Below are 27,710 nucleotides of genomic sequence, written 5' to 3' on the forward strand. Positions count from 1 at the left end.
CTAGTGACGAACAAATAATGATAACGATTTAGGATAGGATTGAGTGAGAGCGCATAAGAACAAGTGGAATATGAACATACACAGACAGTGAGCCACTTATTCTCCATGCATGAGAAGGAATTAGTCGCTAACGCACCTCGTCACTACAACACAAGTACCTTGTTAGTGTTATCTGGAAGATCTTGTATCCGGCAATGTAGGAGGCAAGCCGTGTGAGTGATTGCTTGCCAGAACCTCCGACGCCTACTAGCAGAGAATTGCCTCTTGCTGTCCTCAGCACCCTTGATATCTATCCATACACAAACAACATGCTGCACATCGTAATCGAAATTGTAACGTACCACATTTATAACATCTTATCCGTACAGAATCTTCTACAAAGTGAATCTGCACGCGGCATTGTTAGAGTTTGGAATTTTTGCGTGAACACATATGTGGTTGTCAATAAGCAGACGTGTGACTCAAATGACTGCGCATTGCTGAAATACACCAGATGTGCTGAAGTATGTCTGCATATCTACCTTCATTAGATGATTCATGGCATCATGGAAGAATACCAAGTCCATAGCATTGCCACGCACAGTATCGTTGTACATCTGCATGTACATCTGGAGTTTCTCTTTCAAGAAATTGTAGTCTGGAATCTGGAGAGAGAGTTCAACATGATGCGACAAGTACGATACTGCAGAGAGATGATGTGCGGGCACGAGAAAATAAAGATAGATGTTTAACCCTATTCACAGGTCACACACATCTTATTTCTATACAAAACTGTACAAGAAACCACAATATATATAAAAGAGTTGAGCGTGCGCATAACCACCGCGTGTCGTACGATTTCATATATCTTTGGTGCCTCAAGGTCAGCATCTTCTGGCTCTTCTCCCGTAACCTCTGGCGCATCTCTGAGGAAGTCGACGAAGAAGGGTTCCTTCACGATCTGTGACACCAACTCTTCACCTACATTTGTCTTCACTACCCGCCGGATCACCTCTTGGAACCACTTGTTATCGTCTTCGTTCGTGAATCTATAGAAAATAGAGCAGCTCTTAGATGAATTTAAATCCCCTTTAGAAACGGTAATCATGATGATCACGATTGAAATGTTGATTAAATAATTTCCAATTCCAGAATGGCAGCTGAATGGCAGGGGTCATTACACTAGGAACTCATATACCTGTCTGCAATAACACGCGTGCATTCGTGCTGCCAGAGAGACAGCAGCATCTCTTTCGTTGTACACTCGGATCCTTTGATAGTGAGCATGCCCTGCCAAATGCGAGACAGATCTCGCAGATTGAAGATGTAGTGGAACTTGGCTGGTGTGGGCAACATTTTCACCTGGCAAAAAGAAATGGGAAATTTATCATGACTTCAATTCAACATTTTACAATAACATGCAAATAATACCAAGATTGGAGAATTAAAAAAAGGAAGAAAAAAATCACAAATAAAATGATTTTCAATAATAATCTTTTTAATAAAAATTATTTGTTATTTACATTTATAGAACATGCCTGATTACATATTGCGTTGAACTCATACTGTCATAGCTGGGTAACCATTGACCTATCAAAGCACTGACATTTCATTTTGCTAATACATATAGGCACTTTGCCATAAAATACCTTTCCTACAGGCTACTCACCTTTGTCTGTTGCCACAACGTTCTAGTAGCAGGCACAAGATCCTTGCAGAGCTCCACAATGCTTTCATTGAAACGGGTGCTGCAGAAGTATCCACAGCCAATAACACCTGCAGAGACAATTAGAGACAGACCGTCATCATGACTGAGCAGCCGAGTGCACGACTAGTTTTTGTCATCTTTGATGACAAGAACAAAGCCGACGTTGTTCAAAACGCCGTCCTAGTGAGTTAGCCAACACATTTGCAATGCCAGCGAATGCTTGTAAGCCCGAGTTATGCGAGTATCACTATTAACAACACTGAGATCATCAACCTCTAAATTTACATGGGAAAAGCTCAAAAGGTTACCGAAGATTTTATCGATTGAGGCGTTCGACGGCAGTGTGCAATTGAAAATGGTAAACTGTCTCTTGAGGCGCTCCGGAATGTCGTTGCGACCGCCACCAGGGTGGATCATGGCAGCGATGAACTGCATGTCAGCGATGTTCGTGAAGTCACCAGGCTTGTCTAGCGAGTAGAAGCCCTTCATTTCCATGCCTTGCCTCACAATCTCGTTGGTGATCTGTTTGAAAAGAACATTTCTGTCAATCTTGTTCATTAAGCATGCTCTGATAAGGAAATAAGGAATGTTCGTTTCATTGAAATCTTATCTAGGCGATGTAAAAATATACAAAACAAACACAACACGTAAACGCCTACACAAATATAGTTAATAAAAGACATTTCCAGGGTATCACACTTGAAAACTGTCATACAATGTTAGATAATAACTGCAATTACTAATCCAGAATCCAGCAACTTTATCTTTGACACCCTCGTCTATTCTAGTTTCCAATATATTGATTCTAACGCACCTGATCTCCCCACTCGTTGATGATTGGCATGTTGATATCATCAACAAATACGGTCATCTTCCTGCCCGCTGGTGGACCGTACGTGTTTCCCATCCGCTTGTCAACGTAACTCTCAATAGTGCGCTATGCATATAGAACAGATTCATGAATAACTATAGGCAATATTAGTTTTAGTGGGGACACCTGGTGCTGCTATCATTATGAACTATCACTTTAACATGAAAATGAGCAACATCTGTGCATAATCTGTAGAATATATCGATATATGGTGTCATTACCTGGAAGAGTGCTGGAGTGGAGGCTGACGAGAAGTTAAAGCTCTTGCCCATATGCTGGTCTGGATCATATCCGGCCATGTATGCCTTAACCATCACTGTTTTAGCTGTTCCTTGCTCGCCTATGAGTAACACAGCCTAAAGGAAAACAGAGCACGTTACAGAAACATTTCCCACATGGCGTCGTGTATAAGAAGAAGCTTAATATGCTTTAAATAATATGTACAGATAAGTTGCGTTTTACCTTAAATTAACGTGCATTAAAGCAGCGTTTTGAATTGTAATTAAAGCTGTTATTAACCTTGTGCTGCTTGGCGATGGTGTCTATGAGGAAGTTGGAGCGCACATTGTCGACGTTAGGCACAAGGATGCTCGAGTACTCTGGAACCACCTCGGATGAGTACTTATACTCCTGCACTCTGTTTGACCAGTGCTCCCAATCGCCTGCAGGGCAATGTAGGAAGACGATTGAAACAGTTGCGATTACACTCTGCGCTTACAGTGAGGCGGTTTTTGTTCGAGCACGTTGGGTACAAACGCAGCGGTATCTCGCTCGTCTACACGTCACTATTCACGTTCTTACCGTCTGCGGCGACGACAAACTCGAATATCGTCTGTCCGCTTCCCTCCGGGATTTCGGGATATGCGAGTTTGCTTGGGTGACTCAGAATGTACTCCTCCATCTTCGATCGATCTTCCAGCTCCAGTAGCGCCCCCAAGCTCCACATGATAGCAAAGATGAAGAGCCTCTCCAAGTGTTTAGCCGACAGATTACCTACCTCCTCTTTGCTTGGAATCAAACCAGTTAGCAGATCAATGCACTGAAACCAAAAACAAAACAAAATGGTAAAGGCCGCCGCACACCTACATCGCTTCATCGCTTCATCGTTTGTAAAATCGGCTCATCGGCTCATCGGGTCATCGGTTCAAAATCAAACATGTTTGATTCGGAACGATCACCCGATAAAAATAAAATCGTCTACAAATGAACGCGCACACCTACCCGATATCAGCTGATTTCTATCGGGCCGATCAAATCGCGTGAAAAATCGGTTGGTGTGCGGCAACCTTAAGCAATTTCGAACGCATATGTTGGTGAAATGTTAGATTATAATGAAATAGTTTTTCTGGTCTAATAATGGATTAGCTGGTGGGGGAAGACTTAAGTTGTAGCTAGTAATAATCATTTGAGAACGTTGGTGACATTTACCTGTCTGATATAATTGCATTCAAGTACAACCATTTTAGCAAAGAGGCTTTGTTTGACATAAGTGAACATGTCTTGGAATAGCTCATCAAACAGTTGCTTAAGAATCGTTGCTTCAGCTGCTGCGCGTTTGTTCAACCAGGCCTAAAAAATCAACACACGTTAATTAAAAATCCTACCATTGAAAGAAACATGATTATAATTTTATGTTTATTTACTGGCACGTTAGTTAATTTGAGAAGACAACAACTGTTATGAAGATGGAAAGAGTAGTTCTCAATATTAACTGTCTGTAGATTGCATTTATCCCCGCTTCAATTACTCGATGCGATAGAACAGTTGGTTGTCGGTGTGCGCGCACCGTATCCAACCACATTACAACCTGAAGTATGGGCTTCCAGTCCAGCGCTGATGAGCTCATGTACACCATGCCGTTACGTGACACGGTGGCTGGGCTGGCATTGTCGATGTTGTGCACCTCAAACAGCACCTTGCAGGTGGGTGACATAGGAATACGATCACCATTAGCCAGTGTCAGCGTCCTGTTGTCGTCCAGCACTGAGTTGAGGTTCTCAATCCAGATAGCATCAACAGGTCCATCCAGTATAATCCAGACATGGTCCGCTGTGAAGGAACAATACCATTCAGTCAATATACCCAGATCTCTGTGACCCCTAACCCTTTAAAGCAGTGTTATTTACATTTTAACACAATTGGTGGCAAAATTCTTAATTATATGTTCTGTGTAGTTGGTCTTGGGTTCAGCCAATATGTAAAAATAATTGCACGTATTAACAATGTAACAAAAATGGTTCCATGGTGTAATGGTTAGCACTCAGGACTTTGAATCCTGCGATCCGAGTTCAAATCTCGGTGGAACCTCAATTTTATATAACGACAAAAAAATACATTAAAATAGACATATATGATTCAATTCAGTTATTCATCATCAATTCATCATCATCATCATCATCATATCCGTTTAACGTCCACGTTCCATATGCTAGCAGGTTATTACAAATAAGATCACACAAAATGTTCCATGGTGTAATGGTTAGCACTCAGGACTCTGAATCCTTCGATCCGAGTTCAAATCTCGGTGGAACCTCACATTTTCATAGCAATAAATTGGGTTGAAGTAGAACCATACAATAATGAGATTACTTGGGTGTTTATAAAAAATCTTAGAATCAGGTTTTATGACTTAAATCATATGGTAAAGGTTAGCACACCATTACAAGCATTCAAATCTTGGTGGAACCTAAACATTTAATTGCTACACCAAGTTTTATTACAAATTAAAACAGATATCAATGAAATTATTTAGGGTGTATATAAACGACTTTACCAGAGTTCCATGGTGTAATATGGACTCAGGACTTTGAATCCTGCGATCCGAGTTCAAATCTCAGTGGAAACTCAATTTTGAATAACGAAACTAAAATGTGTTAAAATAGACATTTGGATCATTTAAATAATTTCCAATAATATTAAATAAAAGGTTCCATGGTGTAATGGTTAGCACTCAGGACTCTGAATCCTGCGATCCGAGTTCAAATCTCGGTGGAACCTAAATTTTGAACAGGGACACTAAATTACGTTAAAATTAACACCAGTCATTTCAAATGAACTAATTACAAAAGTAATCAACTATAAGGTTCCATGGTGTAATGGTTAGCACTCAGGACTCTGAATCCTGCGATCCGAGTTCAAATCTCGGTGGAACCTAAATTTTTATAGCAACAAATTGGGTTGAGGTGGAAGTATACAATGAGATTACTTATGTGTTTATAAAGAATCTTAGAATAAAGGTCAATGGTTTAAACCATGCTGTAAAAGTTAGTACACCGTTAATAGAGTTCAAATCTCGGTGGAACCTAAACATTTTATTGCTACAGATTAAAACAATAACATAGGTTACAATTAGGTTTTGTGACAAATTAAAACGGATATCAATGAGATTATTTAGGGTGTACATAGGGATTTCATTACGGTTCCATGGTGTAATGGTTAGCACTCAGGACTTTGAATCCTGCGATCCGAGTTCAAATCTCGGTGGAACCTCAATTTTGAATAACAAAACTAAAAATAAAAATGTGTTAAAATAGACACTTGGGTCATTTTTAAATAATTACAAATGTAATCAACTATAAGGTTCCATGGTGTAATGGTTAGCACTCAGGACTCTGAATCCTGCGATCCGAGTTCAAATCTCGGTGGAACCTAAATTTTGAACAGGGACACTAAAGCTCATAGGGTCTATGTCCCCCAGGGTACTGCCGGAACGTGCCCTGGTAACTATCTGATATGGTTAGGGTTAGGGAGTAGGCGTAGGCGACTCCCTAGACTAGTTAGTGGAGTAGGCAAGGTACGGTCCGGCATATTAGATAATACCAGCAGAGCATATAAATCACGTTGATTTATATGCCCTGGTACCAGGGTACGTTCCCGTATACCGGACCGTACCCTGGGGGGTATACCGTCTCAGCGACACTAAATCACGGTAAAATTGAGTAGCTGTTTAAAATATACACAGATATCAATGAGATTACTTGAGTGCTAATGAAGGATATTGAAATCAGTTACATCGTGTCTTGATTAGCACTCAGAACACTGAATACCGAAATGCAAGTTTAAATATTGGTTGAATTCGAAACTACATTGTTTTTTAATAGCCTATAGAAACACTAAAATTTGTTAAAATAGTTTTTTGGGTCATTTAAATGATAGCAAATGCAATCATAAACAAGGTTCCATTGTATGGTTAGCACTCAGGACTGTGAACTCTGAGATGAGTTTAAAAAAATTTAATAACAACAAAAACAATATAATTGGGATCAATTGAATATGTAAAATGATACTAAATAAGAAGTTTCTGTACTGTAATGGTTAGCATTTGGAACGTTTTGGACCAATGTTACTGTCATATTTTTCACATTTCATATGGTAAGAAATGTTATTCATCATTTAACAATTCATTCAATGTTCATCTGTCAATCCATTTATCAAGAAATTCCAGATGGGTTTTTCCCATCTGTGACATACTTTTTTTCGTCTTCAAGGTTTTTCTCCACAGCGTAGAAAAGATGCCGTCCGTCCAGTCATTGGTGGCCACGTCGAGTCTTCCAAACATCTGCGGTGCCGTGATGGCCTTGGGGTTCATTCTCATCTCCCTGTGACTGCTGCCGCACTCCGTCATGGATCGCATGAGCGTCTGAATGCAGCAGGATTTGCCTGCTCCGCTAGGACCCAGCGCCATGATGCCGTGACGCACACACTGTGTCTCGTACAGCTGTGGGTCACCGGGAAAACAACTAATTTTTAAAAATCTTGCCGTTACACCCGACGTTCACAGAACGAGCAGATGACGCAGTATATAAATCATCCACAACGCGTAAGAGCACATGCTGTTTAACAACACAAGCATATATGTAAATGCTGGTTAACAACACAAGCATGCAAATGCTCTTCAACAACACAAGCATCCAAGATGTTTGCATTCCTACCCGGTGTATGACACGTCTCCATATGAGGTATGAGTATGAGACAGCACAACATACCTGAACGACTTTTAGATTCCATGACGGATGGTTGACCAGACCCATCTCATCGACCTGATGTTGTATTGCCACCTGAAGGTCATCATAGCTAGCACTATCCAGCTGGATGCCAGGAAACAGATCACTGATCAAGCTGAGGAACAACGGCTCATCCTCATCCACCTAAACGTAATACAAGACATCGGTTATAAGTTCATTGCCTTAAAAAACTCACTTACACATAAAGTTCCGTGACAAAAAGCAAATTGACTGAAAATTGACAAATCATTGTGAAAGTGAGCTATATATGGAAACGAGAGATAACCATGCAGTACAATGGTCCCCACTTTATCAGGCCTCGGATAAGCGGGCACATGTCATTTAAAAAACACTCTGTTATGTATGCACTCACTGCTGAATCGGAACTACTGCTTAATCAGGATATTTTTATGGTTCTTGACATGTCCTGATTAAGGTGGGGCCACCATACAACCAATGCATACACCACAACTTTGTGAATAATTCAGAAACTCTGTCACACTATACCATAATTTATCTTAATATAGATGCGTATATCACTGAAAACTGGCAATTCATTTAATAATTACGTTAATGAGAGATTCCTGAAAATATTGCCTAATAATATAATAAATTAAAATTGATATACGATGCCAAAAACACGTCACCAGTTTTGAGAGATTCATGTCACGTAGCACTCTCATGACGATGGTAGATTCACTGTCCTCAGGTCTCGCTCTCTTGTTCGATCCCAGAGTACGCAGTACAGACAGGATGTTCCTCAAACCAAAGTCGTAATGCACCTATGTGTACATACACAATATTTACATATAATAGTTCACATGTATATATATATATACACACATGGGTTCATGGTAGTGAACAATGCTTGTGTGCACAATGTTTGCAGAAGATTTCTGGCTACAGACATTATATTTTGACATTTTCTAAGTTATTCAACACACCTGCTTTGTTAGTTGTTCTTCACATAGTTTGTACAGTGTGTAGAACTTCTGTGCCAGAATGACATTCTCCTGGAAACCACAGCTGGCCAGCTTCACTCGCATAATAATCTGTATGGATCAACAAATTTTTTTATTGAATGCTTAATTAAATTGTGCAAAAATAAGCTCAATCAATTATCCAGCAAGAGAATATAAAAACAGCAAAATAAAAAAAAGAGATAATTATCCGGTAAATTGTAATAAATTCAAATAAAAATGAGTTTACCTGTCTGTCTGGCACCATCATAGCCACGGTTCGGAACTGCACTTTCAGATTTTCCGGTAGTTCCTGCCGACCGGCATAACCTGGATTCTGTCACAGTAAATAATCTCATACAACCACCATGAACGCCAGAAGCTAATATATATATATATATATATATATATACATATATAAAATAAGCTATAAAGAACACACTGCAACAGAGTATAACGATTTTCTCTTCACAATAAAACAGTCGGTAATAGCGTAGCCAGCGTTCTCACCATGGTCAAAAAGAAACCGAATTCGGGGTTGAGAGTGACGGTGTCGCCATCGGAGAAGAGGAAGCTTTTGCGCCTCTCCTTCTTGGCGGTGAGCGTGATGTACACCTGTTGTGCAGCCACAGACAGCACAGGCAGCTCTATACGGTTGAACTCGTCAAAGCAGCCCCAGGAGCCAGACTGTGCCAAGCCTGAAAATGAATGGTGGAATATCTTGTTTACATTACTCTAGTTACTGAAAAGATTACAGTGGTTAATCCTGAGACCATTGCTCTGTCCGTCTAGTATAGTGCAAACCGCTCCGTGCTCCGTATAGTGCAAACGCAAGATGAACATGTTACAGATACTTACTCTGTTTAAGTACCTGGTAAGGTTACGTGGTCAAAGGTGAAGGATTTACAGTAAAGGTTGTAGCAGTTAACCAAGCACGACTATAGATCTGTTAGTTTAATGTGATCTATTTGAACGATTTAGTAGTAGTAGCTTGGTAAGTAGTAAGCTACGTTGCTTAGTAACGCACGAAAGGTCGTTGTCGTATAGGGTACGTACTACATATATGTACCCGAGGTAACTATCTGATATGGTTAGGGTTATAGGGTTAGGGAGTAGGCGTAGGCGACTCCCTAGACTAGCATTACCTTGGGTACCTATACAGCAACGACGCCTTCAGCCTTAGTAACGATTTGAACTTTTACCAGCAATTAGTAATAAGTGGAACGTGAGTCAAGAAATACGAGATGAAGTTTAATAAATTCATAATTGCTAATTAACTGCAAAATAATCAATGGAACCTTTGAAGATCCTGCCCAATCCTCTGAAGTCCATCTGATCTGAGCAGTTGAATACGACGACGTATTTCCCGAGAGCTTTCCCCATGTCCTTTGTAGTTTCTGTCTTCCCTGTTCCTGCCGGCCCAGCTGGTGCACCACCCATCGACATGCCGAGCGCTTGGGCAAGTGTGATGTAACACCTATGAGATACAACAACCAGTATAGTCAGCAAGTGGAGAAAGCCATGCAACTATAGCTAATGAAGGCGCAGTTGGCGACATAACAACTATGATGATGCCCACTAATACGGTCACATTTCAAAGCTGACGCTAGTTATTACTGCATAATCCATGGCAACTTTATATACTCACATTCTCTACCGATCCTAAAAAATTCTCATTTACATATTTTGCATAGCAGGTGTGAACTATAATTACCTGTCCGTTAGTGGGGTAATGACAAGGCGGTCAGTGCAGCCGAGAAATTCGTTCTGGTAGCTAAAATCTACATCTGTGATGGAGATGACACATTCATCAATGTCGTCCTTGAAGTAGAACCTTGACTGCTTCAACCATTCAAAGTCACCCGGACTACGGATATGCATTTTCACCTAGAAAAGCAGAACTCTATTAAAGTCCTCCGCATCTGTTCACAGATGTTCTCAGAGTTCAGAGCTTCAGAGTTCCTCCTGGTGCACCTACATGCCTTCACAATCACTCACCCACCTAAACGAGAATGGCTCACAATAAAAAATTCCGCCAATCTTAACATTTTGTCGCGAGTGTCGTCTAAACCCGGCGTCTAACCCCGCCCGCCTAAACGAAAATAACTCACGATAAAAATTCTGCCCATCAAAACATTTTGTTCGCGAGTATCGTCTAAACCCCCGGCGTCGATCGTGGCGGCAACTTACCAGATCGTCGAAGATGTCTCGCTGGTGCACGTGAATCGTGACGAGCGTCTCGAACTTGACGCGCTCGAACTTGGTGAGGTCGTGCGTCGTCTGATCGATGAGAGTGTTGAGCAGGTCGAGGAATCGCTGATTCATCGCCGCCATGATGCGCTTGTCGTTGCGAGCCGCCGTCAGCGCCTCCTCCGCATCGCGCGTCCACAGCATCTGGATGCCGAGCAGCCCGACCTGCGAAGAGATCCCCGGGTAGGGCAACGCTTGATTAAGAACAGTAGGCACGCGCTAGTATAGCAGCCCGACGCTGCGCCGAAGAGATCCCGCGGTAGGCAACACCTTGATTTTAAGAACAGGGTTAGCATGCGGGCTAGCTATTAGCAGCCCGAACCCTGGGCGAAGAAGATCCCGCGCATAGGGAACGCCTTGATTAAGAACGAGTTTAGGGGATCTGCGCTACAGGTATTACGCAGCCCACGAACCTTGCCGAAGAGATCCGGGCCTAGGCCAACGGCTTGATTGAAGAAACAGTAAGGCACCGGCGCTAGGATTAGCAGGGTCCGACGCTCCTGCTGGAGATCGATTCCCCGGCGGTCAGGCCAACGCTTGGATAAGAACAGTAGCCATTGCGCTAGGCATAGTGCAGCCCGACTCTGGCGAAGAATCCCGGGGTCTAGGGCCAAACGCTGACATTAGAACGCAGGCTTAGGCACCGCGCTAGGTTATAGCAGCTCGATCCTGCTGAAGAGATCCACCGCGGGTAGTGGCATGGCTTTTGGATTTAAGAAAGTAGGCCGATGTGCTTAAAGTTATGCCAGCCTCCGACCTGCGGAAGAGATCCCGGGCCTACCGGCAATGCGTGACTAAGGACAGTAGCATGCGCTAGTATAGGCAGCCCAACCTGCGGAAAGATCCCCCGCCCGCAGGGCTTAGGCAATGCTTGTATTGAAGAACAGGTAGGGGCATGCGCCTAGGCTATAGCCCAGGCCCGACCTGCTGAAGAGAGTCCCGGGGGCTAGCGAGCACACTGCTTGAATTGAAGAACCAAGTAGGCATTGCGCGTTTAGTATTTTTTTAAGCAATCCACCCCGGCCTTGAACATCGCGCGCCCACGTCGCGGTACGGACGCTTGCGCCGGAATTGCCGAGCTACCATCACCGTGAAGAGATCCCGGGCTAGCGGCATGACGCTGATTGAAGAACGTAGGCCATGGGTCTAGTATAGCAGCCGACTTGCGAGAGACTCCCGGTAGGGGGCAACGCTGGGATTACGAACAGTGCGCATGCGTGCTATTAGCAGGCCGACCTCTGAGAAGAGATCCGGGTAGGGACCTTGATTAAGCAACAGTTAGGCATTGCCGCTAGATATAGCCAGCCCGACCTGCGAAGGCATCCCGCGGTTAGAGGCAACGACCTTGATTAAGAATCAGTAGTCACGCCGCTAGTGATAGGCAGCCCGACCTGTGAAGAGAATCCCCGGTTAGGGCCAACGCTTGATTAAGAACAGTAGGCACGCGCTAGTATAGCAGCCCGACCTGCTAAGAGAAGAACCATCTCAATTCACGGGTTAGGGCAACGCTTGATTCAAGAGACACGGTAGGCACGTTGCTGAGACTATAGCAGCCCCCGAACCTCGCGGGAAAGAGATCCGGTATGAGGCAACGCTTGGATTAATGCCAACCAGTAGGCATGCGTAGTTATAGCCAGCCGACCTGCTGAAGACGATTTCCGGCTAGCGGCAATGCTTGCATTAAGGTAACAGTAGGCACTGTTGGCTAAGTCATAGGCCAGCCCGACCTGCGAAGAGATCCCCGTGATAGGGCAATGCTATGATAAGAAGCAGTAGAGCATGCGCTAGTATAGCAGGCCACGACCTGCGAAGGAGATTCCCGAGTTAGAGTCGAATGCTTGATTAAGAACAGTAAGCATGGCTAGCTTATCGCCCAGCCCGACCTGTGAGAGATCCCCGGCTAAGGGCAACGCTTGATTAAGAACAGTTTAGGCATGGCGCTTAGTATAGCAGCGCTCCCGAACTGTGCGAGATGCATCCGGGTAGGGGCACGCTTGATTTCAAGACCCAGTAGGCACGGTTACCACGATTCCACCCAAAGTCACCAAATCCACCCAAATCACAAATCCACCCCCAAATCACAAATCCACAATCCACCCCAAATCCACTGAAATTTCACTCGCGCTAATCGACATGTACATTTAATAGTACATTGGATGAAATTCAACGTAAATGTTTAGTAAGCTCAGAGGTTTTTTGTATTAATGCGTAATTTCTGAATTGGATTATGTGAATTTCTCGGCGTTGTGGTTAGGGTGGGATTTTTTGGAAGTTTTGACGATTTCGTTTGGATTTTGGCCCAGCTGGGTGAATTTCGTGGATATTGCCATCTTTGCGTTAAATTTGAATGGCGTTGTCGAGTAAAAAATTTCAGTGGGGATTTGGGGGTGGACTTTGTGATTTGGGGTGGGTGGCTGTGGATTTGGGGTGGAATTTGGGGATGTTGTGTGTGGATTTGTGGATTTGGTGGATTGGCCGGCTGTGGATTTGAGTTGGGATTTGGTGGATATTGGGCGGCTGGATTTGGGTGAATCGAGTGTACCCCCAGTAGGCAGTTGTGCTAGTATTAGCAGCCCGACTGCACGAAGAATCCGGCTTAGGGACAACGCCTGATTAAGAACAGTCAGGCGCACGCAGCTAGAGTAGCAGTCCGGACCTGGTGAAGAGCATCCCGGGGTTCTAGCGCACGCTTGGATTAAGAACAGATAGGCATGCCGCTAGTATAGCAGCCGACCTGCAAAAGCATCCCCGGAGTTAGGGCCAACGCTTGATAAGAAAACAGTAGCTCGAGGCACGCGCTAGTTTACTAGCAGTTCCGACTGGCTTGCAGAGATGCCCCGGGTAGGGCAATTGCCTTTGTTTCAAGACAGTAGGGGCATGGGCTAGTATTAGGCAGCGCGACCTGCGAGCAGATCCCCGTGGTAGGGGCAATGCTTGCATTTAAAACGAGTAGGCCATGCCGCTAGTATAGCACGCCTCGACCTTGCCGAAGAGCATTGCCGCACGGGCCTGGTAGGGCAATGCTTGTAAGACACAGTAGGCATGCGCTAGTGTTAGCAGGCCCGACCCTGTGAAAGGGAGATCCCCGGGTAGGGCCAACGACTTGATTAAGGAACAGTAGCATGCGCTAGCTATAGCAGCCCGAACTGTTGAATAGATTCCCCGGCGTGGGCAACGCGTTGATTAAGAACGGTAGGCATGTGCTTAGTATAGCAGCCCGACCTGCGAGAGAGATCCCCGCGGTAGGGCCAACGCCTTGATCTAGAACAGAGTAGTCATGCGCTAGCCTATAGCAGCCGCCGACCTGAGAAGCAGATCCCGGGTAGGGCAAACGCTTGATTAGAACAGTAAGGCATGCGGCCTACTGTATAGCCAGCCCCGACCTGTGAAAGGGGGAGGATTCCCCGCGGTAGGGCGAACGCTTGATTAAGAGACACGTCATGGCAACGCGCTAGTATTAGGAGCCCGACCACTGCGAAGAGATCCCGGGTAGGGGGCACACGCTTGATTATAGAACAGTAGCGCCACGTGCTTAGTATTAGCTTAGCCGACCTGCGAAGGAGATCCACCGGGTTAGAGCAACGGCTTGATTAAGAACATGATAGCATCGCGCTAGTATATATAGCAGCCGACCTGTGAAGAGATCCCCCGGGATAAGAGCGCAATGCTTGATTAGAACGTACGGCTATGTTGCTAGATATATAGCAGATCCCGACCTGGCGAAGAGATCCCCGGAGTTAGCGGCAATGCCGTTGCTCTGAGAACAGTACGGCATGCAGCTAAGCTATAGCACGTCCGACCTGCGAAAGAGATTCCCCGCGTTCTAGGGGGCAATTGCTTGTATTAAAGAACAAGTAAAGGCATGCCGCTAGTTTAATAGACAGCCACGCAACGCTGTTGAGAGATTCCCCGGCTCCCGCACGAGTAGGGCAATGCTTGATAAGAACAGTAAGGCATGATGCTAGTATAGCAGCCGGACTCTCGCGGAAGAGGATCCCGGGTAGGGCAATGCTTGATTCAAGACACGCAGGTTAGGCAATGCGCTTAGATATTTAGCAGCCGACCTGTGAAGAAGACTCCCCGGGTAGGGGGCAATGCGCTTTGAATTAAGAACAGGTTTAGTGCAGTGCTAGCTACTAGCAGACCAGACCTTGCCGTAAGAGAATCCCGGGCTAGGGCCAATGCATTGTTTAAGAACAGAATAGGACTATGCGCTAGTTATAGCAGCCCGACCGATCGACCGAAAGAGAATCCGCCGGGCGACTAGAGGCAATTGCCTCTTGATTAAGACAGTAGGCAATGCGCGCTAGCCCTATAGCAGCCCGACCTGTGAAGGAGTAATCCACGGGTAGCCAGGCAAACGCCTTTGCCATTGAAGAACAGTAGGCATTGCGCTAGTATAGCAGCAGGCCGTAACTGTGAAGAGAATCCTCCGCATGGTTTCGGCTGTTAGCCGCAACGCGTTTGAATTAAAGAAACAGTAGGCTATCGTGTCTGAGGTCATTAGCCAGCCGACCTTGCGAAGAGATTCCCGGGTTTAAGCGGCAAACGCGTTTGATTAATAACAGTAGGCATGCGCTAGGTAATTAGGCAGCCGACCTGAGAAAGAGGAATCCCGGGCGGTAGGGCAACAGCTTGTATAAGAAAACAGTAGCTCGCACTGCGCTAGATCCCTACGCCCGCGACCCTCGCGAAGAGATCCCGCGGGGGACGCTGCCCTTAGCCGGCAACGCAGTGATTCAAAGTAACCCACGCTCACGGGCACCGGCTCAGAGCCTCATCCACCGCACGCCCGCACCTCCGCCAAAGGAAGATTCCGCGGTAGGGACAACGCGCTGCATAAGAACAGCTAGAGGCACGTGCTAGTATGCAGCTCGCGAACTCGCACAAAGAGATCCACGGGTAGAGGCAACGCGTTGATTTAAGAACAGTTTAGGCATGCGATGAGTGTATAGCCAGCACCGACACTGTGAACTGAGATCCCCCGGGACCTTCTAGCAGCAACGCCGCCTGGCATTAAGAACAGTAGGCATGCTGCTAGTATAGCAGCCATCGACCTGCTGAAGAGATCCCCGGGTAGGGCAACGCCCTTGATTAAGAACAGGTAGCGCACGCTGCTTAGTATAGCAGCCCGAACTGTTTGAAGCAGATCCCGGCCGTAGGGCCTTCATACATGGCGCGGGTTAGGATTAGCTGTCCGGGCAAACGCTTGTATCATCAAGAAGTATGGATGCGTGGAGATATAGCAGCTCCATACCTGCGAAGAAGATCCGCCGGGTTAGAGTGCAAGCCTTGATATAAGCACACAAGCTTGGCATGCCGCTTTAGCTATAGCAGTCCCTGACCTGGTGAAGAGAATCCCGGAATAGTGGCAAGCAGTTGCTATTCAAGAACAGTCAGGCCATGCGGGTAGCTTTTTAGCATCGGCGACCTGTGAAGACGATCCCGCCGCCGTTTAGGCAACCGCTGCGTTGCCGATTGTAAGAACAGTCAGGCATCGGCCTTAGTATAGCCAGCCCGACCTCGCTGGTAACGCAGATCCCGAGCTAGCTCGGGCAACGGCCTTGGATTTAGAACAGTAGGCAGTGGCCACCCTGCCGCTAGTATAGCCATTGCCGACCTTTTGCCGAAGAGCATTTCGCCGGTTTAGGGCAAACAGGCGGCTGTCATTTTATCAGACCAGTAGGCCATGACAGAAAAACTAGAGCTATAGGCAGGCCTGAATGTGAAAGAGATTCCCGCGGGTAGGTGGCAACGCTTGATTAAGAACAGTAGGCATGCGCTAGTATAGCAGCCCGACCTGCGAAGAGATCCCCGGGTAGGGCAACGCTTGATTAAGAACAGTAGGCATGCGCTAGTATAGCAGCCCGACCTGTGAAGAGATCCCCGGGTAGGGCAACGCTTGATTCGGAACAGTAGTCACGCGCTAGTATAGCACGTGGATGCACCAAATTGTGGACACAATGAACTTGCCATATTGATCCAGCAGGACTATGACTTTACTAAATTAGATACATTGGAACAGGTGGCCTGCATGGGCTATCACCACTGGGGGATCCACGGAATTTGGCATATTCAATTTATTGGAGAAATTGAATTAGCAACCAATGGTTCAGCAAAGATAGTTGGGATTAATCATTATGTTAGCAAGAAACGACTAGTTTTCTGTACGATTGGTTTTCCTGTCAGGTAATTCTGAATGTAGCTGTCTCGGATGGTTCTGTAAACAAGGTTATGTAACAACGGTTATGTAAACAAGGAACACCCATATCATTGAAAGACCACAAGCTACATACCAGCTGCACAAAACATCGTTACTCTAAGTACGAGTAACCTCCTCTGTACCCACCTGAGCCTGAAAGTTGTTGACGAAGCCCAACAGGTTGAAGCTGGAGTCATTGATGGCGTTGTAAGCATCCCGGATGACACTGTGCAGAGACTTCTGCTGCCATGTGAGTAGCTCTCCTAGCCACAGCTCCACATTTCCCTTCGCCAGTACTGGCTTATCAAGCTGAAGCAGTGGCACACACTTTAGGTATACAGACTATAATAATTACTATTAAATACTCGGGTGATGCCAGTGTGATATTCTTGACTTCTTGAAATCTTAAAGGTGCGGATCTGGCATCTTCTTACGCAATAGGTGGTTCTCATGTTTTACAGGGCTGAACGTGTGCTAGCACGTCACATTGTGCGTTGTAGGTGAACAGCTTGGCTATAGCCAGGGTACGACAACAGCAGATTCAATAAAACCCTGCACACATTGGCTAATAAGGCCTAATGTGGCCAGTGTGCATGCAGAATTAATCGTATGGCTATTCAACGACGTACAAATACTGAAGTGTGAAGGATTACAGGGGGATTGCAGAGAAAGTTGCAGAGTCAGAACTAAAAGATGATCTCATAATTTTGATTACACATATACGAACACAAACCATAATCGTCTCTCCCTCCTTAGAGACAACCGAGAGAATTCGGTCGTACTCTTTCTCATGGAATTCCACTAAAGCGACATTCTCAAATACGCCGAGCAAATGTGCCTAAAAAACACCAAGAATTCAAGAGTTCTGTGAGTGAAGAAATATGCCTGTGAATTTCTGGCGTGATAGCACGTTGCAAGATACAAGTATCATTATTTCTTAAAATTTATTAATCACAAATGTTTTGATTATTATATATAGACTAGAATTAGGTTATCCCACTATATTACGTATACAGGGATAGGTTTATGGACATGAGCAAATATATAACTTCAAGCTACAACAAATTTTTAATAGAAGAAAAAGTCAGTACCTACAATAACGAGAATACTTTACTTAAACCGACCTTGCTTACATTAACTTAGCTGCTTCCTAATGATGTGAGAAACTATGGCGGTTATAAACTTTTACGGTTATTGATGACATAGAAATCAGTCTATACCTGAATAGTATGAGAATCACTGGCTTGACCAAGAATCTCAAGAAGTGCTGGATCAGAAATGAAGAAGAATCTGGGGAAAATCAGTCTCTTTCCCTCCAAATATCTAAAAGAAAAGCAATATAAGCCATCAAACCCTGAAATTAAATTCTTAAAAATTAATTAAGACTATCTGCGTTTTTTTTCCACAATCAAGTCAACAGCTTGCTGCGATGCAAGGGGAAACAGCTTGTGTTATAAGAACGACTTACCCGGTCAGTGACTTCTGACAGAACTCTAGCTGTTCAAGCAAGTGAGGCAGTAGTTGCCCTAACGTTTCGTCTCCGACACAACACTGCACAACGTTCGGAGTCTCGTGAGCTTTCGTCATTATCTTCACCCATGACTTATCGATGCTCTGGAACCGTTTCGCTTCCTAATAAAAAAGTAATCAAAAGACGTGTTATGAGAACAGCGAGTGTTACTCTAATACTTACTCTACTTTACTAAAACTTTTCTGAAAGTTTCTAATTGTTAATTTACTATTACAATATACTACATACTACATTAATATTTTCGTAGAATCATTTCATCAGACTATATTTAATAACAAATTGAATAGCATATATAGCAGGCAAATAATCAAATCCAATTATCTATTTAATGATAACTTTAACACCACCAACTTTTAAGATAATTATTGATCTGCACACAAATTATTCTGGATTCTCTTATTTTTTTGTAAACAATAGCAGTGAATAATGATTTTAGATGCAGTAACCTTCGGAAGTTGCTTGGCAATGTCACCACCAACAAAGACAGCTTCCAAGTACACCCACAGGTTCTGAACAACCATCCAGTTCTCAATGATGTCTGACGTATTGGATAACTTCTGCACCCACGTTTGGATGTCTTTTTTGAAAGGAGCATTATATCTATACAAAGTAAAATTACAAAGATTAACACATACACTCTACGCGTATAGGTAATTTACATTGCTCATTCTTGGCCACAGTCAGAAGTGCAACAAACAAATTGTGATAACATTGTTACTGTTACTGTTGCTAGTACCTGTTACTGAGCAAGGAGCCCAGCATCATCAGACTGTCTTCCATAAACGCCACTATCTCTGTAGTTTCGGCACCTTTCAGCAGCAATTCACCGCGCGTCTTGAACTGTGCAAATGCCAGGCTGTTTGCATTCCACTCAGCAATGACCTGCTTCAGCTTTGCCTCAATGTCCTTCTCTTTGACTGCCGAAATACAGATGTCCTACCGCAGAACAAGTATGTGACCGTTAGTCACAGATGCGGCCCTGACCGTTCACACATCACCTCTAATGTACATATTATTTTCTTCTAATCCATGATTGAGATTACTGCTGACAATTATTAACCTAAATCTAATGGATTTTACATAAGAGCAATTAAGCTAGTAGTACTGCACTTGATAAGAGTAAATATGACCTAATATCTATATAAGGAATGTACACTTTGCAAACTTTGCACAACAGCACACAATTTCACAGGCCTGATGAAAAAATATACTCCCCAACCTCAATATCCTCCTTGTGCTTTAGCAAGGGTGCTGCCATGATATTTCTCAAGGAGAAATTCTCCGAATCGAGATCAAACGTGTGCCCAGTTGTCGCTGCGATGCGATCCCAATGACGATCTTTCATCGCTTTGTTGGACATCATCTCTAGCAGGGGACAGCTCTCGCTAAAGTCATCGATCTTGTTTTTGAGGTCAATGAAGGCTTGCCAATCTTTCATTCCTTTCGGAAGCTTTCGACACCTAAACGTGATTTGAGCATAAAAACCTAGATAACTACTTCAAGTATATCTATTTATCTCTCTCTCTCTCTCTCTCTCTCTCTCTCTCTCTCTCTCTCTATATATATTTCTATCTCTCTCTCTCTCTCCTTCTCCCTCATTAAAAACGTTATCCATTGCAGAAATGAAACTTGCTTGCTATATTCCCGTTTGTCTCGCAATGGGTGGTCAACAAGAAAATTGGAGAACATGACGTTTCGTGTGCTACTGCAACACTTCGTCAGGTGATGCGGCGACGTTGCGAGTGGGGGTATATATAAGTATACATCTAAACTATACTAAGTTGTATGGAGTATCTTTTGCCAAATTACCCTTATATACCATGCAAGTACTGATATCAATGCTAACCTGTTCTGGAAGTCAAGGAGGTCACTGTTGATCTTCTCAATATCCACCTCTGTCCAGATAATTTCGAAGTAGCCATTGATGCTGTCCATTACAGAGTTATAGAGACCATAGAGCTTCTGCAGTAAGCCCAGTTCTTTCTTAGTGCGCACGAGTGCTGGGTAGTCTGTCTGTGGCAGACCGAACAACTGCTCTCCTCCTCTGTACGTGTCGTACTGGCGCCACAGTTCATCAAACTTACTCTGGAACACACTCAGCCTGTCGCTGGCTTCCTGTGGACTGATGCCTTCACACATCGGCCCAACCTGCCCAAGGTAAACAGCACACACTGATTGAATGTTACTGTAACACACTGTGATGTCACTTAGCAGAGAGCCACATGTGCTTTACTCCCTTAAGGACTTCATGTTAACCTGAAGCAAGTCTTTCAAAAGAACTAACTATTAACTTATATAACTAGCTAGTAATGACTCGCACTATACATATACAAATAGACATATAAAAATAGATACACATATGAGGCAGTGAAATCGTATATGGTAAAGTGATAATTATTCTCACATATAAGCAAATATAATACTTCAACATCTAACAAATATTATGCAGAAATATGTACAACATTGAATCAATAATTGTAAGCCAATTTAAATGCTAATCGTGCGAGGATCGATAGACAACAATGCTCCAAATACCTCGTCATATGACGTTGTGTAGTCATCTACGTCATGTATAAAGGTTTCCACAGAGGTGAGAAGTTCTGCTTTGAACTCGGGCTGGATACGGAGCAGGGTGTCTTGCACTTCACTCTAGATGACATTAAAAGAAATAATGAGATCGAGGCTTGTTCAGAAGCGAGGCACATCGAAAAGCTTACGCCAATGCACAGATCACTATACAGAAATGAAACATGACATTAATTGATGCGTTTATCCTTGTTAATTGACCTATCTACCGGGGAAAGATTACGCCCCCCCCACCCACCCACCGCCTCCTGGATATTGCTGAAAAACTTACCGACTGTGAGAGGAGTTTTTGGAAAGAGTATCTGAGTGTATCCACACGGTTCATCTCGTCCATTGAGACGGAGACGTTGAATTTCTGCAGCATTGCGTACGCCTCTTCTATCGGCCCTAATGACATGTCGATGTGAATTTGCTCATGTCTGATGGCTTCCAGTGCTGCCATTGCATTGCGTACATCCTCAAGATCTTGAATTGGCCTGAAACAGGGAAGTGAATCATACGTGCATCTGCCTGCCATATAGTATCACATTAATGTTCCTGGGGGCCATCGTCAGCAAAATCACAAGTAATTACACCTATCATGAGTTAGAAATGTCGTAACTTTTTCCGGTCATTTCTGGTTTGAAGGTTATAACATTTTATACAACAACAAGTGCCGCGGAGCGACAGCGCTCATCTAACGTCTACTGCGGTGACTCTGTACGTGGTGGAGTGGTGGGATTCTAGTAAACCCTGTTAGTCCCAAATGTGTTCACATACACGCCGAAACAGTGGAATGCACAGGGATGGTATCAGGAACCTTCTCCAAGGAATGTTCGTTGGGATCGTTATGAAAGTTGCCACGAGATGGCGCGTACGTTTAAGTGTCTTCAGATTAAAGATGGAAGCTCCCATCGTACATAGTAGCAACAACTATTTGCAAGACAGAATAGGTAAGCACTCATCCATTTACCTACGCAAGCCTACAGGCTGCAATAGAGAGCTGCAACCTGTAACTAATTAACGCAGGCAAAAACTACACAGCCACTACCACATGCACTGGCAGTGGCCACTGGCAGTGGCATACGTTACATGTAAAATACTGACAGTACAGAATGCCATAGAAATTATAGGATTTAAGGAGCATAAACCTTCTTCAACCAAATTTAGCTTTTGAAATTTCATTGTGACATTGTAGCCTCGTACATCCAGGCATGTATAGATTCTACTAGCAAACCCAGCAGTCAAATTCTTTCTAACAGACAGTAAACAAATGCATGTTTAACCTTCCTCTTGAGGGTCAAAAGGTTATCCGACACTTACTCTTCGCATGTCAGCAGAAGGGACATTTCAAGGTCCTTTCAATAAAGCCATAAAAATGCTAGGTCACCGCTGAAAAAGTTTTTCAATCGCTCCGTCAGACCATGTCCTCAGAAAATGTCTAAAATCTGCCCTGTGCCCATTGACCTTTAACCTGTGACCTCCAATTTCAGCACAGTGATGGCTTTTCCTACCATGATGCTATACACCGACTATCACGAGCCTAGGTCGAGCCGTTTAGATTTGTGCCGCAATTCTGCATTTCCTCCCTATACCTTAAGTTAAGGTGAATGTTCCCCCTTCTTTTACACCTCTTGACCTTTGACCTTTGACCCCCAGCTTCGACATCCCAACTCGTTTTGACGATCCCCCCGATGTGCCGAATATAGTGACCGTACGTCGAGCAGTTAAGATTTGTGCCCAACTGTTGACGGACGGACGGACGGACGGACGGACGCATGCACGGACGGACGGACGATCGTGCGATTCTACAAGCTGCATCTGACTATGCTATATGTCAGATGAGCTAAAAATACAATCTTCTGCAATCATTCCTGCAAATATCTGCAAAAATCTACAACATCAGATTACTGGGACGATTGATGCCCACTTACCGCACAAGTCTCTTGCTCTGTTCATCGACAAACTCAAATATGTCATCCATCTTCTGTCTGAACTTTGCATTAAGGTGCTTTCCAAATAACAGTTTCCATGCCTTGGCTTCAACCGACAGAGCCATTTTCAATGGCGCTACAAGAAACAATTATAATATAGTGTACGTAAGACTATAACTATAAGGTACATTACAAATGTTTGCTGTTTTCAGAATATCTGGTAAATTCATCCAATTTTAGATTTTGGTAAGGACAACTCAACATCTAAGTCAAAAGCCCCAAACACAATTAACATTCATCAGAGGATATGAAATACTAGTGCATTGCAAAGACATTATAGTAAAGAGCACTGATGGGGTTATCAGGAAGCAATAACGTTTTGCTACGAACACGTGGCCACTATGAAAAACCTAGCAAAAACAGTGATTAATTTGGCAAAGGTCAGAGTAACTCACCAGCAAAAAGTTCAATAGCTCCTAGTCTTTTCGAGGCAGGGATATCATCGAGCTCTTGTTCAAGCCTTTCATAGCGCAATATCTCTGCTTTAAACTCTGATAGAATTGGGTCAGTTGCTAAGAACTCCTGTGTTTCAACATACAAGCACGTATGGGTGCATCAGAGTGGCAAATTTCCGTTTATACATATACCAGCAGAGCTGATCGGTAATGTTCTGCCTTAATTTCACAACGATCGATAAAAAGTCAAGCTATAGTAACAATCAAATTAATGTTCATCAAATTGATTCGATTAATACGCGTCACGCTTTTTCACTCACCTCGACAGACTTGTCTCTGTCTTCGGTCCACAAGAACTGGTATTGGCTATACTCCTGCAGCTCGCTGTGTATGTCCTGCCTTACTGCATTCACTGCTGAACTGAGCATCATCACTATTTTACTGATATCCTTGTGCTCGGCAATAGACTTGTAGTAGTTCTTAACTATAGAAGCTGCCGGGGCTTGTACATTCACAGCAGAGGTTACTAAAAGTAAACCACACACGTATGTAGCAATTTTGTAGTTGCAGTTTCTTATACCATCAATAGACAAAAAAGTTCTTGCATTATATTAAAGTATGTGAAGAATAATGTCACACATACTTCCTCGGTAATGAGATGGAAAATTTTGCTAATTATCAACATAATCACATTTGACGATTATCGATGCTCAGTTATCAACTCTACAGAACACCAAACATTTATCTCACCAACCCAAGTATTCCTTACATAACCCCTATTTAGCACTTTGTTCACAAGTGAAAAAATAACGCAGAGACTCACTAGAAATGTCTGCAGTCCTCTGGCCCCACTGCGATACACCACGGCCAACCTCCAGCACAAACTGTGACACCTTGTTGATCACATGCTGTATGTCATCTAGGTTTGGCTGCATCACGACGTTGGGCAAGAGCAGGACGATGTCGGTGCGGAAGAATGGACTACGGTGAGCTTCCTTGCCTCTGTTTCCTGTCTCATCACCTGCTCGTCTGCTTCCCATCTGACTGTAATGAAATTCACACGTAGGTAGGTATGCACGACTGCTAAAGGGAAATAAAATTTACTAATAACCATCGTAATTTCATACATCCTGCACGTTAATTGGAACAGAAGTTAATTGGTGCTCATGAAAATTAAACTTACTATAAACACTCACAATGTAATTATGCTAAACGTTGGGCATATACATTCCACACAAGTAACACACAATATTACTAGTAATAGCCATTTAATTCTTACCTCGAAAAAAAGACCCTGCGTTTGATGGCGTCGAGGGATAGACGGGTGGCCCGCACAATCGCCTCTAGATTCTTGTGGTTGAAGTGATTGAACAGCTCCTTGCACTCAAGCTTCAGCTGATGCTCTTGTTCGTTAGCTTCCGTGAGGATAGAAAGCTCAGACTCTGTTATGTCACTCTCTTCCTCTATGATGCTGTCGCCGGGCTCTGAACACCAATACCAAATATGTCACGTTTCACCATCAAACATTAGTGGCATCACTGAGAAAAATGCAAGTGCAAACATATAACTTTTACATGCACAGGCTATGTCACTCTGGCACGTTATAGTGACAGTATTTAAATAAAAGAGATCTGATCTTACAACCTTGTGTATAAGACACAGTCATACATTAAAAGTATTGAATGTAGCGACAGAAAAGAATAATTTTAATAAACTTCTATCCTGATTAAAATAAAACTGACTACTACGTATATATAACATCCGTGACCTTAAACAATCTCGTTACCTGGCATACTTGGACTTTTCTTCGGTGGCTCATCAATTTGTGAAGCATTGAACGTGGCTTCTGCTTTAGTGAGGAAGAGGTTTATGACATCGTAAACACCCTCCTCCACCTTTGTGCTCATAGCATTTAGGTCTTTTGCTGCCTCATCACAGTGTTTCTATAAAGTGGGATAATAACAGATGTAAATGTAGAATCTGTGTGTAAATCTGCCAATTATTCTCAAGATTTAACCGCTATTATAAAAGTTCTAACCTTACCTAATAATGCCGTTCTATACTACATCGATCAACGACAGTCGGCATCAAGATAAGTAATAAAATATATGCCAATAATGCACACGAGCGTACATAACATTCCACCGTGTATACGCATTTTTATACCTTTGAGTTTGTGATGAATTGGTTCACTGTCCAGGCAGTGTCCTCTGGAAGGTGACACAGCATCATATCACCCATCTCTTCTAAGACACCATCTATGCGGTAGCTTCGGATATCATCCACCTGAATGCAAACAACCCTCGTCACAATATAGTATACGCGCATACATCTTTACCTTGCCAATGAAGCTTCTAGCTGCTGGCGTTCAAATGGCAGCCGGCTGAAAGGTGCGATAGGATATGCTTACTAGGCACTTCTAATTTTAACATATATTTTACGATATATTAAAGAATGATGCAAAAACACTAAAAAGTGCCCTAACCCTAACCCTAACCCTGACCCTAATTAAATTTAAAATATATGTTAAAATTAGAAGTGCCTAGTAAACATATCCTATCGCACCTTTCAGCCGGCTGCTTCAAATGAAGACGAGGTGCCGCTCTGTACAGTTGCCTACACATCTCACCTGTTTGATTAGTAGCTTCAACTCGTCCAAAGCCTTAGACACAGACGAGAAATAGTCAGGGAGATTCAGCGACGTCCATGAGAGCAGAGTTAGGCCCGGTCTAAGAGCGTCATCGACTTTCTTGATCGTCGTTGCAATCAGCGGTAGGAAGATCGAGGGGATGTTAGCTCTCACTCTGTTGTTTTCTTCTAGAAGGCCCTAAGATGTATGGAAGGTTGCAAAGATGTTAGTAGAGAGGCAATTCTTCATTTCAATGGCAAAATTCATTTTCAAAGGCGAGGCAATTCATCATATATACGAGTGCGTTTACAATAGCTTACATAATGGGTTCAAAATTCCAATTTCTGTCATTACTTTTCTAAGGATTTTTTTGGAATGAATTTTCTTATCGTGCCCATTAAAAGCAATGACAGTAACTAAGAAAACACGTCTGGATATTGATGTTACAGAGGTAAAAAATCTCACCTTCATTTTGTTGTGATTTGACTTTAGCTGTGCTTGTGTGTGGCTTAGCATCTTGGCCAATTCGGGTACAGGCAGGCCAAGCTTGCGTATGCACTCAGCCTCGCGTACGACTTGATGCAGCATGGGGTCAAAGTTGACGATGAGTACACCACTTTCTGGATGCCTGACGAGCAGTGGTGCTTGAAGGGCTGCCACACACAAAATTAAACATATGTCAAGCAAGTAATAACAAAATTTGCATTGCTCTCTCATATTGAATAATCCAGCAAAAGTGGAATTTGACACTCAACTAAATTAAGATGTTTCTTAATCGTGTACATAGTAGTTATTCGAATATTTGTAATTGAAATAGTGCTGGGCTGAATATATGGCAGTTACTGTTGTACTATAAACCGAAATTCAGACAGTCATAGAATACTTTCAGTGACATTTAAAATGAATTACAGACACAGGTTTGCACTGCGACCTACGGCTTAAGATCTACCATGTTAGATGTACACTTGGCACTATATGATGCATTAATTCGGATGAGCATTCACGTACCTCCTTTTACGACATCGATCTGTTTCACCCAGGCTCTGTGATAGAGCATCTCGTACTCCATCAAGACACTTGCTACACGATTATAATGCTTCACAATCTTCTGCCCGTCTGGCAGACGCAGCATCTCTTCATTCAACTGCAGCAGGAGAGCAGAGTGAGAGACCAACAAGTGCGTATCTGAATTCTAATACCGTATAACCTCGCCAGTGTTGTCTGGTGATAGCCGAATACATAATATATAATAATATATATATACAAAAACATAATCAGATAACGACAAAGTCGTTTACATCGCGCTTGTAAAATGTAGATTATACGAAGGCACATTACGGTTAGCTTTCCGGCATCATCGTGGTTTTGAATAACAAATACCAAGGATGTGCATGAATCACGAATGATTGAGGATTTAGTTTCTTACACAATAACACTTCAGTCAGTCATATTTGATAACAAATCCTACCACGAAGATATCCATTGGCTCCTTAATCTTCCGGAACAGCTGACGTGCCCAGGAGATTTTGCCAGCAACAGGTGGCATATCCCTAGGTATCTGTGGATCTTCTCTACTCTTCTGGTACAACTAAAAGAAAATGTCATGTTTAATTGTTAGAAATTT

General features: G+C 43.4%; 1 protein-coding gene and 6 non-coding genes across 7 annotated transcripts in view; 6 read left to right on the forward strand and 1 right to left on the reverse strand.

Annotated features, from left to right (window-relative positions):
- The window catches only part of LOC106808396 (dynein heavy chain 8, axonemal-like), a 58,572-nt gene that overhangs the window by 25,228 nt on the left and 5,634 nt on the right, over nucleotides 1-27,710 (reverse strand). The window contains exons 14-55 of the mRNA XM_014811106.1: nucleotides 27,555-27,674; nucleotides 27,095-27,230; nucleotides 26,552-26,739; nucleotides 26,087-26,284; nucleotides 25,624-25,743; nucleotides 25,244-25,400; nucleotides 24,737-24,941; nucleotides 24,281-24,501; nucleotides 23,778-23,983; nucleotides 23,458-23,584; nucleotides 23,003-23,138; nucleotides 21,361-21,565; nucleotides 21,039-21,152; nucleotides 20,350-20,651; nucleotides 19,723-19,963; nucleotides 19,240-19,439; nucleotides 18,950-19,103; nucleotides 18,441-18,604; nucleotides 18,193-18,295; nucleotides 17,706-17,810; nucleotides 17,120-17,281; nucleotides 10,711-10,935; nucleotides 10,235-10,407; nucleotides 9,819-9,997; nucleotides 9,031-9,218; nucleotides 8,771-8,857; nucleotides 8,506-8,613; nucleotides 8,209-8,343; nucleotides 7,544-7,705; nucleotides 7,029-7,275; nucleotides 4,366-4,607; nucleotides 3,987-4,127; nucleotides 3,360-3,597; nucleotides 3,078-3,220; nucleotides 2,780-2,914; nucleotides 2,502-2,624; nucleotides 1,996-2,209; nucleotides 1,649-1,755; nucleotides 1,178-1,341; nucleotides 836-1,028; nucleotides 522-644; nucleotides 137-289 (exon numbers count right to left, since the gene is read on the reverse strand). Coding sequence (XP_014666592.1) covers nucleotides 137-289; nucleotides 522-644; nucleotides 836-1,028; nucleotides 1,178-1,341; nucleotides 1,649-1,755; nucleotides 1,996-2,209; nucleotides 2,502-2,624; nucleotides 2,780-2,914; nucleotides 3,078-3,220; nucleotides 3,360-3,597; nucleotides 3,987-4,127; nucleotides 4,366-4,607; nucleotides 7,029-7,275; nucleotides 7,544-7,705; nucleotides 8,209-8,343; nucleotides 8,506-8,613; nucleotides 8,771-8,857; nucleotides 9,031-9,218; nucleotides 9,819-9,997; nucleotides 10,235-10,407; nucleotides 10,711-10,935; nucleotides 17,120-17,281; nucleotides 17,706-17,810; nucleotides 18,193-18,295; nucleotides 18,441-18,604; nucleotides 18,950-19,103; nucleotides 19,240-19,439; nucleotides 19,723-19,963; nucleotides 20,350-20,651; nucleotides 21,039-21,152; nucleotides 21,361-21,565; nucleotides 23,003-23,138; nucleotides 23,458-23,584; nucleotides 23,778-23,983; nucleotides 24,281-24,501; nucleotides 24,737-24,941; nucleotides 25,244-25,400; nucleotides 25,624-25,743; nucleotides 26,087-26,284; nucleotides 26,552-26,739; nucleotides 27,095-27,230; nucleotides 27,555-27,674 — 7,044 coding nt within the window. The remainder of the gene's footprint in view (nucleotides 1-136; nucleotides 290-521; nucleotides 645-835; nucleotides 1,029-1,177; nucleotides 1,342-1,648; nucleotides 1,756-1,995; nucleotides 2,210-2,501; nucleotides 2,625-2,779; nucleotides 2,915-3,077; nucleotides 3,221-3,359; nucleotides 3,598-3,986; nucleotides 4,128-4,365; nucleotides 4,608-7,028; nucleotides 7,276-7,543; nucleotides 7,706-8,208; nucleotides 8,344-8,505; nucleotides 8,614-8,770; nucleotides 8,858-9,030; nucleotides 9,219-9,818; nucleotides 9,998-10,234; nucleotides 10,408-10,710; nucleotides 10,936-17,119; nucleotides 17,282-17,705; nucleotides 17,811-18,192; nucleotides 18,296-18,440; nucleotides 18,605-18,949; nucleotides 19,104-19,239; nucleotides 19,440-19,722; nucleotides 19,964-20,349; nucleotides 20,652-21,038; nucleotides 21,153-21,360; nucleotides 21,566-23,002; nucleotides 23,139-23,457; nucleotides 23,585-23,777; nucleotides 23,984-24,280; nucleotides 24,502-24,736; nucleotides 24,942-25,243; nucleotides 25,401-25,623; nucleotides 25,744-26,086; nucleotides 26,285-26,551; nucleotides 26,740-27,094; nucleotides 27,231-27,554; nucleotides 27,675-27,710) is intronic.
- On the forward strand, nucleotides 4,794-4,865 carry Trnaq-uug. Its single transcript has one exon. It is a non-coding gene; the product is annotated as a tRNA-Gln (tRNA).
- On the forward strand, nucleotides 5,020-5,091 carry Trnaq-cug. Its single transcript has one exon. It is a non-coding gene; the product is annotated as a tRNA-Gln (tRNA).
- On the forward strand, nucleotides 5,484-5,555 carry Trnaq-cug. The gene has a single exon. It is a non-coding gene; the product is annotated as a tRNA-Gln (tRNA).
- On the forward strand, nucleotides 5,640-5,711 carry Trnaq-cug. The gene has a single exon. It is a non-coding gene; the product is annotated as a tRNA-Gln (tRNA).
- Nucleotides 5,976-6,047, forward strand: Trnaq-uug. Its single transcript has one exon. It is a non-coding gene; the product is annotated as a tRNA-Gln (tRNA).
- Nucleotides 6,137-6,208, forward strand: Trnaq-cug. The gene has a single exon. It is a non-coding gene; the product is annotated as a tRNA-Gln (tRNA).

The sequence above is a fragment of the Priapulus caudatus genome, unplaced genomic scaffold, assembly GCF_000485595.1.
Source record: "Priapulus caudatus unplaced genomic scaffold, Priapulus_caudatus-5.0.1 Scaffold273, whole genome shotgun sequence".
Classification (NCBI taxonomy): Eukaryota; Metazoa; Priapulida; class Priapulimorpha; order Priapulimorphida; family Priapulidae; genus Priapulus; species Priapulus caudatus.